The sequence below is a fragment of the Ceratotherium simum genome, chromosome 8 (assembly GCF_057802395.1).
Source record: "Ceratotherium simum simum isolate JZ-2026a chromosome 8, ASM5780239v1, whole genome shotgun sequence".
Taxonomy (NCBI): Eukaryota; Metazoa; Chordata; class Mammalia; order Perissodactyla; family Rhinocerotidae; genus Ceratotherium; species Ceratotherium simum.
Window position 1 is genome coordinate 58,705,675 of NC_141907.1, and position 21,158 is coordinate 58,726,832.

General features: G+C 36.5%; 1 protein-coding gene across 3 annotated transcripts in view; it reads right to left on the reverse strand.

Annotated features, from left to right (window-relative positions):
* Positions 1 to 21,158, reverse strand: part of ADAMTS3 (ADAM metallopeptidase with thrombospondin type 1 motif 3) — a 265,978-nt gene that overhangs the window by 143,654 nt on the left and 101,166 nt on the right. For all 3 annotated transcript variants that reach the window (XM_087434422.1, XM_004419160.2, XM_087434423.1), the window contains exon 4: positions 3,918 to 4,074. In XM_087434422.1, the coding sequence (XP_087290548.1) occupies positions 3,918 to 4,074 (157 nt within the window). The remainder of the gene's footprint in view (positions 1 to 3,917; positions 4,075 to 21,158) is intronic.

The window sequence follows — 21,158 nt, forward strand, 5'->3', positions numbered from 1 at the left end:
GCTGTGACTTTTATTGAAAACCCAGATAAATATTCTTAGAGAATAAGGAAATGAAATAGATGCTTGCATTCAGTCAAGTGGAATAGCTTGGGATTCTTAAATATTCTTAGAAGTTTTGTTTTTAGTTTCGTTTTTTGAGGACATAATGTCCTCCTCTCCTAGAGTGATGGGTAGCAAGCATCTTTCACGGGCTCCCAATGCTTCAATGTACACCTTCTGATTCTCATTGATACAGAGTTGGGAAAGAGAATAGAAGGCAGCAGAGACATTTCAACCCTCCATGAGCCAATACCTGCCACCTGACTCCCAAGCTAACCTCCACCCATCCTTACCACAACACGTATATAAGGGCATTCATTCATTGACTCTGGGACATGATTATGAAAATATACTATGCATTTTTTTAATTCACTCACTCTTCCAATGGATATTCTAACTCAATATATCCAAAATTATACCCACTTGTCATCCTCCATCAAGCCTATTTCTATTTCTCATTTTAAATACCTAAATTCTGGAAAGAGAATTCTCTAGTCTTCTAGATTAGAACTCTCTCTCCATCCCCAATACCTACTCCATCAATAACCCCATCAGTTTTACTTCAATCTCAATCCAATTTTGGTTCCTTCTCTCCATCTCCCTACTACTCACCTAGTTCAGGTCATAATTGGTTTTAATTTAGAACACTTGCAACAAACTACAGACCTCAAATGAGTGGCAGTTCTGAGATGCTAAGCTGACAAGGCAGGAAATGCGGCCAGGCAATTACTGTGACAACTAGCAAAATATAGCTGAATATTTATTTACAGGAGCCCTACTGATGAAACTCTGTAGGGTCAGAATTGCTTTGTTTATGATCTAAACTCCTCCTGATGACTTTCTGTCAGAGAAATTTATGAAGACCATGGCCCTCAAATGCATTTCTTCCTAAGTAAGTCTTATCTTATGTATTTTATTCCTCTTTCTATAACACGTTGAAGAAAGATCTCATGTGTCTCCTAAAATAACATCCTGAATTGATCCAGAAAAAGCACTATTTTATATAATACGCCAGTTTTCATTTATAAATCAGTATACATTTCTAACCCTAGAATCCGTTCCATTTTATATTTTAGAATGATGGAATAAGGTATAAAAATATATTCTTAATTTCATTGGGAAAGTATTTAGTCCATGAAAAAGCTTGGCTCTCAGTCCTATAACCAAGAAGTTAACAGAAGAATTTAAAAGTTATAGAATGGTACTTAAAGTTCTGAATCTGAATCTCTTTTTTACCCTAGGAAGAGATTTACACTTTTAAATGTATGGTTGCAATTTAAGATTCTCAAAAGGACGTAAATTTATATCACCAGAAACTCAGTTCAATCAGAACTTAATAAATAAAAAAATAAAAATTGTTAACTCAGACTAAGGTTTATCATGGAACATTGTAAGAGAACTGAATGATTCTGTTGGGTCAAGTTTTTAAGGTAATTGAGAGTTAAGAGACTTGCAAGACTTTTTCTTTGACCCTTGAGGCGTTGAGAACCTTTCCAAGATATATTACTCTAGTTTGTGGCCTACTTCTACTACAAAGTAAACTTCTATTCACAACTTAAAAACTCAAAATAAACAGTCTTCAGGATCTGAATTCTTAAAAATAACTCATTATAAAATCTGAGTATGTGGACGTCGATGCTACTGAAATTTATATTTTAAATAATTTCCTAAATAACTTCTCAAATTACCTTAATCATATCCAATTATTTTAAACTTACATACCTTGACTACTAAATTATTTTCCCTAATCTAGCATCTAAAAATGTGATAGGTATTAAACATAATATTTCTCACAACATTCTTATTTCAAGGAAAAAAAATAAACTTCTCTTCTTCCCTATAAATGTCAGACTACTGAAAAGTACCAGGGCTGATATTTGTAGAGACAGATACCTTCAGGGACTGAAATGGAGCAACAGGGTACAACTTGGTGACACTATGGGTACGACAGCTGGAGGAAACGGGAGGACAGTCACAGTGACTCATCTGGTTCCCAGTCCTCCAGTACGATTCCATACGTGTGGGCTATGCTTTTCTAAAAGATATTTAGGGGCTGGCCCGGCGGCGCAAGCAGTTGGGTGCGCATGCTCCACTGCGGCGGCCCGGGGTTCGCCGGTTTGGATCCCGGGCACGCACCGATGCACCGCTTGTCGAGCCATGCTGTGGCGGCGTCCCATATAAAGTGGAGGAAGATGGGCATGGATGTTAGTTCAGGGCCAGTCTTCCTCAGCAAAAAAGAGGAGGATTGGCAGATGTTAGCTCAGGGCTGATCTTCCTCACAAAAAATAAATAAAAGATATTTAACCACTGCCTCAAAAGAGATATTAGATATTATTAATATATAAAAACCAAAACTATAGAAAAAGTACTGTATCCCTCATATCCTTTGACACCAGTCTTCTGATTTAGAATGATATTTTTAAAACATAAAAATACAAATGAGAATTAATAGTAATGTATCCATAACATGAAGATGAAGGCAAGCAATGTCTAACTGCTCAACTTTAACAAAACTCCTAATGTAAATATTTTGCACAAAATAATTAATATTAATACTTAATAACAATAACAGTGGCTAGCATTGATTAAGCACCTATTATTGCTGAGAGCTACATTCAGCAACTTGCATATATTATTCTTAATACTTATTACAATTGTGCAATGTATTTTAATTCTCTATTCACAGATAAAGAAACTGAGGCTCAGAAAGGTTAACTACTAATCTAAGGTGAGAGAACAACTTGATGCTGTAGAGCTATCCCTCACACCTGTCTATCCAACTGTAAAGTATATTCTCTTTCCATTACACCACAGGGACCCTCTAAGAGGCACACATTTCATAGGACTGCATCTATTAATACAGTGCTATTAGTTCAAATCATAAATTTCTCAAAATATTTTCAGGCTGTGTTAATTTTAAATTTATTTTAAATGCTACCATTCCATTAGTACAGCATATTAAGGGAAGCCGGTGACATCTGAAAATCAAATAACTAGGTAATAACTCTCAAAAGGCAAGACATGATTAATCTAGAAGACAGATGATTGCTAATTTAAGATTATTTATATCCCTGACATTTCCCTAGGGGAAATTTCCATTACTTTTAATTCAAATTTCCATTACTTTTAATTTGGCCTGGCAAAAGTAAACACAGACTTTTTGAAATTTGGTTAAAAAAACATAGATTCTCAAATTTCCTTTCTTTTCCATAAAGGGAACTACTATACCCAACTTATAAGAATGTCTCTTTAATTCCAAATTACTTTCAGATATCATTAAAACAAACAAAACAAATAGAAAACCTTCACGTGTCATAATTTACTTGACTTTAATGGTTCAGCCTACTTAAAATAAAATTCAACAGAATCATTCAACTCACTGTTTCTTCCACATTGTACAAAGTTTTGCAAAATAGACCTTAAAGTTAAATAGCATTCTTATTTTCCAGTGTATCTATCACACTGGTCTTAAAATAAAATACAACTCTGCCATGTCAATATACCTCACTTAAAAAGTTTTCAAATAATATTAATGATGCATAATTTAGATACTTCTAGAAGGAACAAATATTTTCACATTTTAACATAAGCTAGAAAAAAGATAATTTTAACGTGAAACTTTAAAAAAATCATAAATAGCAAACATATTGGGGATGCAATAATGCACTGGAATAAAATAATACCTCTAACATACATTCCTTGATGTGTTTAAAAAAAAGGCAAGCCGTATTTCATGATTTATAAATATAAACTTCTTTTGCTACCTCCACATTATACAAAGAGCACATGACAATCACATTTTCTTAATTTACAGGAGAGTTGTTTTCATCATATCCTAAAATTATGGTTAATCATTAAGTCTTGTCAAAGATGCCTACCTCTGTAGTGGAAGTCTTCGGACATGTCTATGGGAGACCGTTCTATTGCTGATCTCTTGTAGACAACATGAATCCTTCCTTTTTCTTCCTCCATCTGCTTACCTCTTTCCAAAGGTTCAATGAAATACTCATCATTATCGCTTTTTATCATTCCAGCCTAGAGAAAGCATAAAATGTGTTAATTTTAAAAAGAAATATCTATCACCTTTAGCTCACAAGCACCTCTTTAAATAGCAAGAATATAATTTGTGAAAATAATGCCTTTTCTTTCTACTTTTAGCTACAAATTTAAAATGGTTATTTTTTTTGAGTTTTTTAAATTTTATCGAGGTCACATTAGTCTATAACATTGCATAAATTTCAAGTGTACATCATTATATTTCGGCTTTTGTATAGACTGCATCATGTTCACCACCAAAAGTCTGGTTTCCATCCATCACCACACATATGTTCCTTTTTACCCCTTGTCCCTCCCCCGATGTCCTTTCCCTCTGGTAACCACCAATCTGTTCTCCGTATCTAAGCTATTATTAAATATCATTAATTCATATCAGGTAGAAATTCACACACAGTAGTAATAAAAAAATTCATATAATGTAGAATAAGGACTTTACATAGGGTAAGAATTAGAAATCATACAATGTATACATTTCATCAGACTGCAAAAGAAGTGCATTTATATATTCTACTGGGTATTTTATCTCTAAAAGAAATCTTATGGGGCACATAAACTCAAGAAACATCTCTAATTTCCCATAATAGGCCACTGTGGAGCTGCTGTCCGTGCATGTTTAGTATTTTTTTTTTCAACTCACATCTTCCTTCCATACCACTATGGTATGAGAAGAAGGAGTTCTATAGAGCACTAGGTATATTTAGTTCTTTCTGTCTTTAAATAGCCTCAGTAAGCTTTAGTGGAAATCTTGCATTTCTCATATTTATTAATTTGAAGAACAAACTCATATTTTTCCTTTCTTAATCTAACTTCATGGCTTTATTTTTTCCTCCCCAAGCTTCACCCTTTCACACTGAAAAGGTTATCCTTACATTAAATTCCTTCCACCTCTCTATTTAGAATCTTTTTCTGACTCTGTATCATCTTTTGTTTATTCAGAAAACACTACGACTATATTCAGCACTATAACTGAAGAGAAATTATAGTTTTGCCTGAAATTTGTTCCTTGTTAAGTATCAAGTCGACATTACAGCCAAATAGTTACAGCTCATATTTCTACTTTAAAGGTCATACGTTCATATGTAGTATTAATTTAAATTCAGTACATTTACTTGAAACCAATGTTGAAGAAATAATGTGTTAGTGTGGGAATTGTAATTATTTTGAAAATATATATCAGATCTAGAGGTAAGTCATATTTTTCTTCTGAGGCCCTCTATTTATTCTATATATTCAAATATGAGGTCACTGGCTCTCACAGAACATAGGCTGGGATGGGGGTATTCTTATTCCTTTTAACTGTTAGTCTAGTGGCTGTACCACTCTGTGTTGAGAAATACAGAAATGAAAGGTAGGTACATCTTACCAATAGCATTTGTTTTCAGCAAACATGCCTCTGACTATAGCTTTTTATTGCATTCAAATCTGTCCCCTCCTTTCTATTCTGACTTTCCCCACCAGGTACGCTCTATCCCCTCCTTCCCCTGTGTAACCCTCACAGAGAAGTCTTTGACGTTATGGTGTCTTCACTTGCCAGTCCTACACCCACCTTGATGCTGTGCACATACAAACAACCCTTGAACCTATGTGACCATGTCTTATAAGAAAACATCACCAGAGCTTTTTCACCATTTTAGTCCTTACTCTCTTGAACAAATCTCTAGATTTCACTAAAAAGAACATTCGGTTGGTGGGCATTTAATAGTAATGCTGATATCCCAAACACAACTCCAATATTTGGAGTTATTTTCTCATCTGGTCAATTACTTTTTCCCTACTCCTGTATTGTGAAATGCAGTGTTTTTCACAAGTGGCTTGGTTAGATCTCTACTCTTCAGAGTTTTTCCTACTGTCAATGCATTCATCTCCTCTACAAATACAATTTCCAACATTTTTCTCATGCTTTTCAATTGGCATTTTAGTCTCTCTAACATTGGCATGATCTTCTTACGTCTCTTCTTACCAGTAGTTTCAATATCACTGCTTTTTCCCTTCTCAGGCAGGGATGGGTTAATAATGTTCATAAAGCACATCTAAACTAAGCAGAAACCCAGGAAACATATAACAAGTTAATAGCAGTACCATGTCCAAGGCTGAAATGTCCCGTCTCATCACTAATGCCATCTGTTGGTGGCAGGCGGCGTTAACTGCTTTTATCTTGGAAACAGGTCCATTGATATATATTTAAGTTCATAAGTTGAAGTTTCTCAGTATGAGGGCTTCCATATTCATCATTATTCCAGTCTTTTTTTTGCCCAAATCCATTTAGTTACCGTGTTCTGTAAAGTCTCTTACATTCTTCTCCCAACCTTCTATTTCCACTCCCATTTCCTTAGTTACAGAATTCATCATTGCTCATTTGAATTACGGAAACTGCCTCCTATCTTGAGAGTTTCCATAGGTCATAATGACTCTACCAGATGAGTGCTTAACTCTGGATGGAAATAGTGGTCACTGAAGCAGTCAGCAACTCTGAGCAATGGGCAATAGCTATTGGGGATACTTGAAAGTGATGGGGAAGGCAGTGAGGATTAGTCCACATGCCTTTAAAGACATTTCTACATACCTTCCATTGCAAATATTCAAATCCCAGGCCCCATGATGTTACTTTCCCCACTAGGCCATAGACAAAACAAAATTTAACACAACTAAACTTCTCCCTAGAAGGCAATGAAAATTTAAGCCTGGTTGAGGCAATATCAATGACAAGGCAAGAGCTGGGTCACATGATTTCCAATAACTTCATGGACAGGAAATCTGAGAGCCTATCCCTTTATTCATTAATTTAAGCAAAGTTTAATAAAAAAAAGTACCTTATATAAAGCACTGTACGAGACACAACAGTAAATAAAAAATTCTCAAAGACACAGTTTGTTTGCCCTCTAGTTGAGGGAAATCTAGTAAAACAAATAAAATATATGCCTAAAGGTATTCAGTGAGGTATGCTATGGAAAGTCCAGAAAGTGAGTGACTTGGCAGTTGAGAGTCAAATCAAGTGAGATTTTTTTCCCCACAATCTCACTACAAACAGCAAACTGTCAGTAGGAGCTGCTGATTCTACATCCAAAATTATCTCAAATCTCTCTTGACTGAAATCTCTCTAGTTCCCATCACAAAGGGGACTTCACTTTGGCCACTGCTATTGTTCATACTTTCTCACATTGTCACATAGCACAGCAGCCAAAATTGTTCTTTCAAGCCATCAAATTAAATTAGACAAAGTAGAAGGTGGTAACAAATGGACTGAACATGTAATGGCTCAAAACATCAGGCGCTTCTTTCTTGCTCACATAACAGCTTAGGATAGTTCTAGGTCAGCTGGGAAGCGGTTCTGTTTCACCCAGCCACGCAGGTGTCCAGGCTGCTGCTGGCTCTGTCATTTCAATATGGGCTCCCAAGTTTGCCCAGTCGGAAGGGGAATCAGCATGAGGAAGCCCACATGGGAGGTTTTTATGAGCTAGTTCCAGTGGTGATGTTCGCCGCTACCACTTACTTCCATGGGTAGGATACAGTCACGGCTCACAGACAACTGCAAAGAGAGCCAGGAAATGGAATCTGGCTGTGTGCCCAGGGAGAAAAGACAAATGGATTTGGATGAACAGATGGCAGTCTCAACTTCAAATAAGATCGTGTCACTCCTTTGCTTAGAACACTTCAGTTGCTTCCCATTGCGCTTAAAACCATACTCCTCCCCAAGGCCTTCAAGGCCTGCGTGATTTGGCCCTGCCTGTTAGCCTCACATGGTGCCACGCACTGTCTTCAACACGCCCCAGCCTCAGGAGCCTTTGTTCAGTTTGGTTTTCCTTTGATACTCCCAAGTTCTTTGTAGCCTCAGCCTTTGAAACACTGTTGGTTCTGCCTAGAAGGCCCTTCTCCCACCACGCCACACTTCCCTCAGCTAGCTTTTTTATTTCTCCAGGTCTCAGCTTAAATGTTACTTCCTCAGAAACGATTTTCTAACTCCCTCACCCCCACATAGATTAGGTGTCCCTATGTAAACTAGGGCCCATCTTAGCCAATCATTCTGACTCAGAGCAACGTGTTCTTTTCTTTCAGGGCCTTTAACACAAATTCCAGGTTGTTTTACCTGAATGTTAAATTTATTATTCTCTGTCTCCCCACGGCACTGTCAGCTCCTGAGGCAGACTTGTCTCTTAAGTCGCCTTGGCTCCTTAAGCACCAGCACAATTGCTGGCACAAAATATGCCTTCAATACATTTTTGATAAAAACCACATAAATGAGGGGTATCAGCAAGGGGAATAAGAATTTTTAAAGGCTTGTGGTGGTCTTGAAAAGGTGGGAGGATTGCCAGGCTGGTGCTGTGACAGAAGGCATTAGAAGTGAGAAAGTTCAGGCCTGAGCAAAGGTTCTGAAGTGCAAAAGCCCAAGACATGCTTGAGGGCGGTGAGCAACCCGTTCATTCAGAGAAGAGTCTGTGCAGGACAGTTCTGGGAAGCAAGGCTACGGACGACTTGCATTACCTAGAGTCTGAATTTTAATGTGTAGAATGGAGAACAACAACAAAAAATGTTGATTAGACAGACTAGAACAATGGGATGTTTTAAGATTTATCTGATGATTAAGTGCCAGATGGAAGAAAGACTAGAAAACTAAGAAGCAAAAAGCTAAAATAAAAGTCGAAGTGGCAATGGTAAGAGAAAAGGGGAAAGAGAAAGAAAAAGTAAAAAAGGAATGAATTCAAGAGTGATTACAGGAAAAAGTAAATATTTAGTGCCTTTTAAAAGTAAGCTCCTCTGCTCAAAACCTTCCAAGGGCTCCTGGTCACTCAGATTAATAACCAAAGTTCTTACGAGGGCCACCTCAGCCTTCCCTGCTCTCAGCACCACCCCCTTCACTGCCCCACCACCTCTCAGGCCTCATTTCCTTAACCTCGCCCTTGCTGGCTCCACTCCAACCACAACGGGCTCCTTGCTGATCTTTGAAAACCCTAGGCGTGTGCCTTCCTTAAGGCCTTTGCACTGGCTCTTTCCTTTACTTGGAATCCTCTTCCCTCAGGATGCCACATGCCTCTTTCACCTCCTTTAGTTCTTGCCTAAGTATTTCTCCTCAGGAAGCATACCCTGACGACCCATCCAGCACCCCCAAGCCCTCTTACCCTGCTCCATCTTTTCCTCTGCACTTATGCTCTCCAACATGCTAGATAATTTAACCACTTATCATGTTCATTGTTCATTGTTATTCTCCCATCACTACCCTGCTGGTCAGGAATTATTTTTAGTCTGTTTTATACACATTTTTTTGTACACATTTTTATACACATTGTTTTATGTATCCCAAGAGCCCAAAACAGTGCCTGACACAAACTAGACCCTAAATAAATATTTGTCGAATGAAAAAATGGGAAGAAAGGAAAAAGGAGGAGAGGAAGGTGCAGTCCAAGGTCACTCTAAGTTTTGAAGTTGAGTGACTAGGAAATTAATACTTTCATTCACAGAAACAGAAAAGCTAAAAGGGAAAGCTGATTGGAAAGGCAGGGAGAAGACTGGTTTAGTTTTAAGCATGTTCACTTGAGGTAGTGGTGAAAATGCCTAACAGGCAGTGGAGAAATGCAGAGTTGTTATTCAGAAAAATTGCCATAGCCACAAATATATTGGAATTGGGAGGTATTTTCTCAGAGGTGATAGCTGAAGCTGTTGGAAAAAAATGAACAAGAAAAGTTCATAAAGAGATGTGAAGGAAAGCCAATAGACAATCTTGGGAAATGCTCACTGAACCTTAGGATATTACTATACAAGAAATTCCTAAAATCTGAACTCTGGACCATGGCCTACAAGGCCCTACATGGCCTGGCATTGTCTACTGTTCTGTTGTCTCCTAACTCTTTACACCTTGCTCTTTCTTCTCTAGCCACATGGGCCCTACTCCCACTGGCACTCCCCCCACCTACATAAATTAGCTTCCTCTTCACTCTCTATCCTGACCTTTGTTTCTTAGATGATTGTCTGTCACCCTTTTGGAACACAAGCTTCATACGAGCATGAACTTTGTCACATTCACTGCTACATCCCAGGGCCCAGAACAGTGCCTGGCACAGTGTAGGCACCTAATATTGGAGGGAGGGTGAGAGAAGAAATGGACAAGTAAAAATAAAACATTTTAGAAGGAAACTGAAAAGGAACGGCAAGAGATATGGGAGGAAAACAGAGTAGTGTCACAGGCATCCAAGTAGGAGAGAGTTTTGTCAAAGTAAAAGTAACTACAGTGAAGAAGACACAAAGAATGAAGACTGTGAGAAGGAAATTAGACTAACAAAAGCGTCTAATTAGAGTAGTAGGGGCTTAAGAGATATTACATGAGTGATGGAAAGCATAGGTGGCAAAACCACATGTATTTTAGATCCTAGACTATTCGGAGCCATTATAGGTAGATTCTTCTGCCGCTCTTCCCACGACATTATATCGATTTTTCTCCCTCAGTACCTACAAAAAGGGAATGATATTTAAAAATACCTGTGTTTTCAGACAAGACCGCCCCATGTATACCTAATAGGGAAAAAAAATCATCAGCACTAATAATTAAGTATTGAAGGCTCTTTTATCCACTAAGATATTCATTTAGGTAGTCATGCATTCAACGAATATTTTTGGAAACTCAAAGACCAAACATTGTCAAACTCTCATATTAAATAACTCACACTACTGCTCTCAGTTTTATTTCACAGGATACAATGGAGTCACTTAAATGAATAAAACTCAGTATGTATAAAATAAAAATGTCTCAGATCATGGCCTTCTAAGTACTAGTATTATTTATAAAGCTGCCAGAAATTACAACTTTTAAATTATGTTAGAAATGTTTAGAAATTTCACACATAAGATTACATATGGGCCTAAGGGATTCTATTTAAACAGATGCAATCATTTTTAATCCATCTTTAATGTTACTTAATTGATGTATGATATCAAGATAATATTTTATAAATTTCTCTTTATGACACAAAGCCCTCCACATTTACTATTCTATAATCCATGCAACAATACAGGAAATACTTATTGTATATCTTGAGCTATTTTACAAAATTTAATGCAGATTAATTTTTAAATATTTATTATGTCTAGTATAGCATTAAACACATTATATTAAAAATATTTTATTATGTTTTAACTAAGTCTTCACATAGGCCCTTTGACAGCATTTTGGAGGGGATATTTATAAAACAATGATCTATGCTAAAAATCCAGCTGCATAATTCCCCTCTCATCTGGTCAACTCTTCCAGCTACATCACTCAACTCAAACACTGCCAAGAACCCAGAATTAAGCCAAATAGCCTCTGAGCATGGAAACAGCCATTACAAAGGCCACACTCCTTACTCACTAGGAGGGGTCCTCACAGCCACATTGGACACCCAATTCTAATAAACCAGGTTAGATGGCTTCCTCATCCTCACCAGAGTGTAAATGGCAAAGGAGAGTAAGGGGTGTGGGTTACAGGGAGTTACAGATGAGATAATGTCTATGAACGCCCTTTGTAAACTACAAAGCCTTACGACAAATATAAAACTTTAGTCTGCATATGTCAATAATAAGAAATGTCAATCACTAAGAAAAAACTAAATTGTGTTTAACTTGGTTTAAAATGAAAATCAATGAAATTTTTACACTTTTTGATTTTACAAAATCAATGAAAATTTTACACTTTTACCAGTGTAAAAGACATTTTAAAAGAGTTCCAAGAAGAATTATTATGTTTTCTTGAAAATTCTGTGCCAGATATTCTAAAAAACATATGCTATGGAAACATTCCATTTTTAATGGTGTCACCTAAATGTTGTTTTAATGCAGTGAGTCTCAAATCTATTAACGAATGAGAGTAGAGCCAGGTATCTTTTTTTGGAACTACAGGAAATATGTGCCAAATATGTAATACATAATCGCAGCTGAAGCTAGCTAAATATCCATTATTTTCTGCTAAATTGGTTACAATCTTATATTAGGTCATAACATAGAAAAGCAGTAATAAGTTTTAAATGTCTAGTTTAAGTTTTAACTAAACTAGTTTAATTAAACTTAGTTTATGTTTTAAATGTCTAGAAAAGACACTGATTTTTTATATTAATGTTGTGTGTGTGTGAGAGAGAATAAGTTTAAAAATAATATTCAAGAATGACTATCACTATACCTTAGTGGTATAACAACTCCATCTTAGCTTACTAAGGTTCCATGAAAACACATTTTGAGAATCACCATTTCACTGTGTTGTTTCCTCCAACATTTATTCTACCAATGTACCAAGCGAACAAATTGCCTGGTTCCTATTTTATCACTAGAATAGACAGATGTTATTATAAGAAGATGATTTCCAAATCTGTCCTGAATTTCAGGGGGTATTTCAGTGATATCTCCAAAATTTCTACAGAGGAGGTATGGGTGAAGGCAAAATAGCTAAGAAGGGCCAGAATTTAGAGTGAAGAGAACTGATTCAAAGCTGTATTTGTTAATCAAAGACACTACTTCATTTAAATTAAAATTTAATTATTTAGGATTTAATTATATTAGGATTTAATTAATTAATTATTTAATTATTTGGATAAAGTTTATGAAGATTAAGAAGTAGCTAAAACATCCCCCAAGCCATGCCATTGATTTCCATAAAGTCTTCCCTTATTCCAAAGCCAGAAGTAATTTTTACCTGTTTTGGATTCCTAGAGTTTAACTATATTTCTATGATACTTATCACTGTCGATCTTTTTTAAATAATTATTTATGTTAACTGTGCTAGTGCCTAGAAATTAAGAAATGTTGAATAAGAAGTCAATTGAACCAAAATATAAATGTGATCAAATTCCAGCTGGATGACTTCTGAATCTCAACAGCATCTAACATAATCTCCTGCAAATTGATAACACTAAATGCATATTTGCAGAATCTCCTCCATGAAGGGGGTTGAATGGGCCCTCCAGTCAGGCAGGTATTCTGGTTGGAGTCTTAAATTTAAAAAAAAATAAAGGATTTTGCCATCTTGATTCACAATTCAATTAATTGCTAAAGCAAACGATCTAACCTTAATGAGCAACATTGGACATCACCATTTCAGCTCCTTAATTGGAGAGCATAACCTCCAACCCTTGGCTGGCTGATTCTAATCAAAATCTAGATTGTAAGAAATAAAATTCTAGGAAGATTTCCAAAGGCTAAAGGATTTTCTATACATCCAATCTAATTCCTATTATTCTCTCTAATCTTCACTGCCTCCACTAAGCCAGGCCACTGTTACTTGAGCCCCTAATAGGACTGTTTCATTCAACTACATCAAGTCTTAAAATATCAGCCTATGATGAAGGCGACTACACAAAAAGAGCCCTAGGAAGCCCATTATTGTAATAACAGTATATTTGTAGCTGAGGACCTCTCTCAATATTATACACTCTTTGTTATATGAGAATCCAGAAAAAAAATCTCTCAGATTTTAATAACAGGAACAGTTTTGTTTCTCCTGCAAAACTGGTTCCCTTTTATTTTATAAACACTGTGTACTATATAACTGATCGATATCTGTAAGAAAACTCAGAGTCAAATTTGTATTCTACCTTTAAGACAATCTTGTGTCATGAATCCTTGGATACTGACCCTTTCTTGGACATTAGTTTTCCTCCTCTTAAATTCCCTTCTTGCTGATTTATTGTATATTCAATATCTTATTATATGAATGCTATAAACTGCTATCTATTCTTTACCATATTGAAGGAGGTAGGTACTTGAATGAAAGTGCAAGCTGCATATACTTCAAGCTAAAACTAAGACAACATTATGGTTTATTTAATTTGAAATAAGAAAGCAGATTGTTCTAGAAATGTGTAAATCATAGGATTAAATATATTAACAATGTTTAGCATTATCCAATATTTCACAAAAATGAGTATTCCTGAAAAAGCTAAGGATGAATAAACGATCATTTTTTATCATTTTAGTAAAATGTGACAGTTCATAACTCTAAATCTTGCTTTTCTCTAGTTTCTTAATGATTTACAATGTACAACAGTCACACAAATATAAAATATTTAAAATGCATTTATTTTTAATGTGGGTATTGATTCTATGTCTCTGGGAATTCCATCTATATTACTAAATGTACAAACCCAAGATATAACCTCAATAATTGTGGCAGAAGGCATATATGAACCAAGGCAGCATGTTTTCTGTTATTTCCTCTCATTGCTTATAAAACATAAAGCAAATCGAATAAACAACAATATTAACAAAAAACAAAGTCAAAGCAGCCAATAAGAGAAGAACAAAAGAGGGGAAAAAAGAATTTTGAAAAAATAAATAAAAGAAGATAAGAAAAGTTAGTCCAACCAAACTTTATGCCCAAACTTCAGAAGGTCAACGAAATGAGAGAAGGAGCACAAGTGAGAGGCGCTGAGACAGAACGTGAACTTCTGAGGCGTCCTCGCGCCCTTCACTCTACAGTAAAAATCCACTTGAGGCTTTTCTCCATCTTCTACTATAATAGGTGCCTAGTATAGATGTGCCTCAACAGTCATGATAAATTTATTGCTAAATATGTATAAAGGTAAAATATCCAAAAATGTTAAGGCACAGAAAATATAGCTGATTTTTTTCTTTCATGGAAGGAAGTAGAAAACCGAAATGAAAAATGGAAATTATGCAACACTCTTAGGTACCTTTTGCCATTTAAAAGTCAGTTTATTAATTGAACAACCTAAAAAGAAATTATGTGTAGTGGGGCTTACCCATAGCTACTGTGCTTGTACAGTTACAGAGGGAAAGATGGGGACACAAGAAGTGAAGAAGAGGAAGAAGGTATGAAGGGGATTGAATTTGGAGATGAGTAGAGGGAAAGGTTTGACCTACCCTCATTTTCAGGAAGTCTTAAAAATCTCTAGTAAAATGATTTTCATAAGTATTTGACATTTATGGAGTTTATGACATATAAAATATTTTATTTCCATTTAAAGAAAACTTTGGTTCTTTTTCATAAAGAAATAAATCATCTAAACAAACACATGGATAAAGAGAACAGATTAATGGTTACCGGAGGGGAAGGGGGTCGGGGGGTGGGCAAAACGGGTAAAGGGGCACATATATATGGTGATGGACAAAAATTAGACTATTGGCAGAGGAAGATGGGCACAGATGTTAGCCGAGGGCCAGTCTTCCTCAGCAAAAAGAGGAGGATTGGCATGAAAGTTAGCTCAGGACTGATCTTCTTCACTGAAAAAAAAAAAAATTAGACTATTGGCAGTGAGCATGATGCAGTCTATACAGAAACTGATAAATAATAATGTACACCTGAAATTTCACAGTTATAATCCATTATGTCAATAAAATTTAAAAAAAAAGAAAGAAATCATCCCCTAGTATATCTGTTTTGATTTTTCATGTTGAGTTTTTCATGTTAAAGCATTTTATCTAGTAAATTTCCTGAGTCATGATGAGGTTTATAAGGACGTAAAAGAAAATTCTAAGAAAAACCTTAAATTAGATGATTTAAGCTCTGAGAGGATCAAAGATTACAAATATTCATTTTATTAACATGGTCAATTCAGCACACCAATAGATCCCTTCTGATTAAATGCTCGAATTTCCTTTATGATCTTGCCATCAACATACCTAACTGCCAGGCTTAAAGATAAGATGAACCTATCTCGTTGCAGCATAAAGGAGGAACCTAGCTTGGTTGACACAAGATTTGAGTTTTGGTCATAGCTTTGCTACTAACTAGTACGACTTTTGAAAAGTCATTTAAGTTCTTTGGGGCTCAGTTTCATAATCTGAACAATTACAAGAGTTTTGTTAGATAATCTTTAAAATGACTTACAATTAAATTATCTTCCAGTTTGAGAGCTTCCAGGAAAGACGTAAATTTGAAAAACTGTTGCCGCCAATACCCTAAGACCTGCTTATTCCCATGATAAATAACTTGAAATGTGATCATAAGACTAATATAAAGCAGGTCGCAAATTTTAGTGTGCCAAAGAAATTAGATCCCAACCTCAGAATCTTTTCCATGTTCCAACTCCAGAGAGTCTGATTCAAAAGGACTGGGATGGAGATCAGAAATCAGCATTTTAACAAGCACTTCAGATACTGCAAATAGTAGTAGTCTGGAAATTACAGTTTGAGAAAAATTGCTTAAAATAATGTGCAAATCAAAATGAATTTTTGGATATTCAAGAAGATGACTATTTAAAGGTAACATGAGTAAATGGAATCCATGAATTAAACTTGATGTAATAATTAAAATACATAATAGTTATCTACTCAAGATATAATAAAATATGTATACATTTCTCAGGTTTTTAAGAGTTTGTAGAATGAGTCAGAGTGTCTTAACAGCTATAAGAAATAAATTAAAAATCATATTCTTTCATTCAGTAGAATAAGATATCTACTAACAGCTGTCATGGAGAGAACAAACTTTATAAGTTCCAACAATTAAAAAATAGTTTAAGAGCAATGTCAAATTCAAAAGAACCTAACTTTTGATCTTAGAAATTATTCAAAATAGCATTATAATACATACCAAAGTACATGATCATTCCAAAGCTCTTGAGTCAAAGAGATTAATGATTAATAATTATTAAAGCTAGGATTGTACATTACCCTACATTTTGAGGATACTACTGAAGATACATTAACTGTTGCTAACAAGATAAGCTTTTTATCAAATAAGGTAGGTTCACCTTATCTTTAAGCCTGACAGTTAGCTATGTTAATGGCAAGATCATAAAGGAAATTTGCGAATTTAATCAGACGAGATCTATTGGTTTGCTGAATTGACCATGTTAATAAATGAATCTTTGCAAAAAAGATCACAATTAACATGAACAGAGTTAAAATTAGCAATGATAGGTATAGATAGGTATATGAATGATAGGTATAGTTTAGTGTATAGAAATTCTGCTTGTAAATAGGAATTCAATCCAGATCAGTCCAACTATTCCTTCAGCACTTGCTATTTTTCTGTCATTGTCAATGCCTCCTAGGCCAGTGTGTCTCAAAATTGAAAGTGTAAATAAATCACCTAGAGATCTCGTCACTGCAGATTCTGATTCAGCGGTCTGAGATTCGAGACTTCTAATAAACTCCCAGGTGGTGTCGATGCTTCTGATCCCTAGACAACATTTTGAGCAACAAGGCCTCCGGACATCTCAACCTCACTGAGTTAAACCAAGGAAGTCTCATGAGTTAGGTCAACGTGGCTGATTTTATTTTCCAGAGATGGCCCACACGCAATCTCCCATCCTACCCCTGTTTTTCTCAGTATGACCTTGCCACACCTCCATCAACAGGTACAGTTTAATTTCCCTCCCCTTGAATCCAGGCCAGCTTTTTGTTGTTGTTGTTGTTGAAGAGTCTCCCTGAGCTAACATCTGTGCCAATCTTTCTCTATTTTGCATGTGGGCCACCACAGCATGGCCACCAATGACTGGTGTAGGTCCACACCCAGGAACCAAACCTGGGCCACTGAAGTGGAGCACACCGAACCTAACCACTAGGCCACGGGGCCAACCTCCCTTTTTTTTTTTTTATTGAGGTCACATTGGTTTACAACATTGTGTAAATTTCAGGTGTACATTATTATATTTCAGCTTCTGTATAGGCTGCATGATGTTCACCACCAAAAGTCTAGTTTCCATCTGTCACCATACACATGTGCCCCTTTACCCTTTTTGCCCTGACCCCATCCCCTTCCCCTCTGGTAACCACTAATCTGTTCTTCTTATCTATGTGTTTGTTTGTTTTATACTAAGTGAAATAAGTCAGACAGAGAAAGACAAATACCAAATACAGTATGATTTCACTCATATGTGGAAGATAAACAGGCCAGCTTTTGTGACTCACTTGCGGTCAAATGAATGTGGTGAAGGTGTCACAGCATGATTTCTGAGCCTCATTGGGAAGACGCCTTGCAGCTTCTGGCTCAGTCTCATGCAACACTCTCTCTCCAGATGCTTCCTCTCAGATCCAGTTGCCACACTGCGAGAAGCCCAAGCCATATGAAGAGGCTATGTGTAGGCACTCTGGTCACAGTGCAAGCCTTTGAAGCACTCAGCTCAGTCACCAGACATGTAAATGAAGAAGCTAGCTCCATACAGTCCCAACACTCAGCCATTCAAATCACTCCCAGTCTTTTGAGCATTCCCAGATGAGGACTCAGACACTCTGGAGCAAAGACAAATCATCCACACTTCCCCTCTCTGATTTCCTGACACACAAAATCCATTAACGTAATAAAATAGCTGTTGTTTTACACTGTAAGTTTGGGTGGTTTGTTACACAACAATGGAAAACTAAAAGGATGGAGTTAGAGTTAAGGTAGACAAAGAATACCTAGTGAAAAAAAACAAATACTTGATTGTTACATATTATTTTTAATTGTTTAGACGAAGTTGTGTAGGTAAGAGAGGGAAGATCTGGTGATAGAGACAAAGCTTCCAAAACTGTTACAAGAACTCCAAGGAAAAGTGTGGCTGGAATAGAAGGTAAATGAGATGAGATGAGATAAGAGATTATAACAGAAAGTAAATGGGGACACAATAGCAAAGGAACTTTGAAGGCATCAGCAACAAATAAACAGTAATCAATTAGATGGAAATCTGAGAACATATAAAGGAATTCAAAAACGGAATATGGACTGTTAAGATTTTAGGATGGTTCCTGGTTCCATCAGTGAAACCTCTTTCATTAGATTAACCAGAATACTCATAAAACAAACACAAATCAAACTAGAGAGAGCAAAGGAAAAGCTATAAAGAGAGAAATGGAAGTGATACAAATACACAGAACACCCAGTGGTGTGTTGGCATAAATAAGAATAGGAAGAAAGAATTATGGCACAGTGGCTAAAATGGCTCATGGAATCCTGTGATACCTCCTCTGAACAAAATTTTTTGAGTCCCTACTATGGGTCATTCACTGTTCCAGGAAGTGGGGATATAGTGAGGAATATGAGGAAGTCACTAGCCCTTAAAGCTTAAAATACTAGTGAGGACAATAAACAAGTAAAGGATGTACTTTCATATAATGATAAAATAAGTATTATGAAGAAAATAAAGCAGAGTAAAGGGATAGAGAAATTTAAGGGAGGAGAAATGGGAGAGATCTATAAGACTGTAGACACTGAACATAACCAAGAAAGAGCCTATGAAAAGCTAGTAGTAATGAGAGAAAAAGGTAGGAGTAACTATAGATAAAGTTACCAATAGATGAGAAGCAAGCCCAAGATAGCTTCCTACCCACAATCCACCAGGTGTTCTGGTCAGAAAGCTGGGAGTCATTCTTGATCTTTATGTAGCAGAGGCTGCTGGTACTCACCAGTACCTGTGTTTTCCTCTTCTTCCTAAGCACGCAGGAGAATTGCATTTCCCAGCCTTCTCTGCAATTAGGTATGCCTAGATACTAGCTAATAGAATGTGTGTGGAAATGATATATGCCATTTCTTAGACTAGCCATAAAATATTCCCCCAGCATCCTCCACGTCAGAAGATGGGAGAAGAGAAAGGTTAGGTATTCGTCTCTATTTTCTCTTCCTGCTACACCACAGATTTGACAGTAGTGGTGTCTCTTCCCCTGAGGTACCCTATTCCATGGCCCTTGCTTTAATATCATGTCCCTGTCTTGCTCCTTGAGGTCTTGGGACAATAACAATCCAGCTCTGGATAGGCTCTGGGTGCCTCACCATCCCATGTTGGTTCCCTTACCCCTGTCCTCACCTCTTTAAAGAGTCTCTTCATGAAACTGAAGCTGGGTACCTGAGGGTTACCTCATGAATAAATATTCAATAAGGATACGGTTACACTTTGACCTTGGTCCCAACACAGACACAGACAAAAAGGAGTTAATCCATGCATCATTATAAGCTTATTAATTTGTTGTTTTCTTGTTTAACCTGAGGGTCGACTCAAGGGTCAGAAGGATTTATCAGCTTGTTTTGCAGAAGAAAAAGAATGCCTTTAAGGAAGTTACAATCACCAGATAACCAGCCCCCAGCTGCTGCTGATGCCCAGAAGTCTCATTGCCCAAGGGCTTATCTAGAGAGAAAGAAACACAGACTTCCCCTTTGTTTCTCCGAAACTCGTCCTTCCAAGACCCTTAGCTCTATAAAGACCCCCTGGTTTCTTCTTTCTTTAAGGCAGAGTTGAGTGAACCTATGCTCCTGCCTTCTCGTTTTGGTCAATTCAAGTAAAATTTCTCTACCTCCAAGCACAGGTGTCTCAGTGATTGGCTTACTGAGCATCGGACACACAAACTTGAGATTAAGAGGTTCAGTATCAAAAATCTTCTCAGTCAAACCTTTTAAAGAATGTCACTACTCCCTACCAGGACCCTGACAGACATACTACTCTACCTCATTAAAGAGTATAATACCTAGGTATTAAGGAGAACTAGTAAAAATGATAGAACTTTAGAACTGAAAGTGATCTTGGCAATCACCTTGAGCCTCTCCATCTTATTTTATACTGATGGTACCAACAACCAATAATGGAATAATCATTATATTTAGCTCACACCAAAAGAAAATATATGACAAACTCTTCATATATTTCAGAATATTTATTTATGATATTTTCATAAAAAAGGTAACAAGATCCAATTCTCAAAATTAACACTCAGAAACTAGTTCTACATTAGAACAGCATCCACTTCAGCTGGAAGGCAAAGAACATATATTTCTCAGTTCTCATTCTTTCAATGAAACTCTACTCTGTTTATAGGGCTGCCAAATGGCTGAAACAGCCCAATACAGTTTACAATATTGAAATATACTGACTTTTTTCCCTGATGATCTTCTTATGATGGAAAAAACAAGCTTTAACCACAGCTGACCTTGATCATTAATGTCAGCTCCTAATCAAAAGCCACACCCTGCCTGCAAGTCACATTAAAATGCTGAAGCGTCTCTCCAGCTAGAAGTTCAGTAGTGGCAGATGTCCATTATCAAGCTCCAGGGATAAAGACTTTTTCTAGTTCCCTCAATTTTCTTCTAAATTTATCCTGACTGTAGCACTCATCTCATGTCTTGAGTTTCCTTTAATGTTCTTGTTCTGAGATACGACGTTAGCTAATTCGTACCA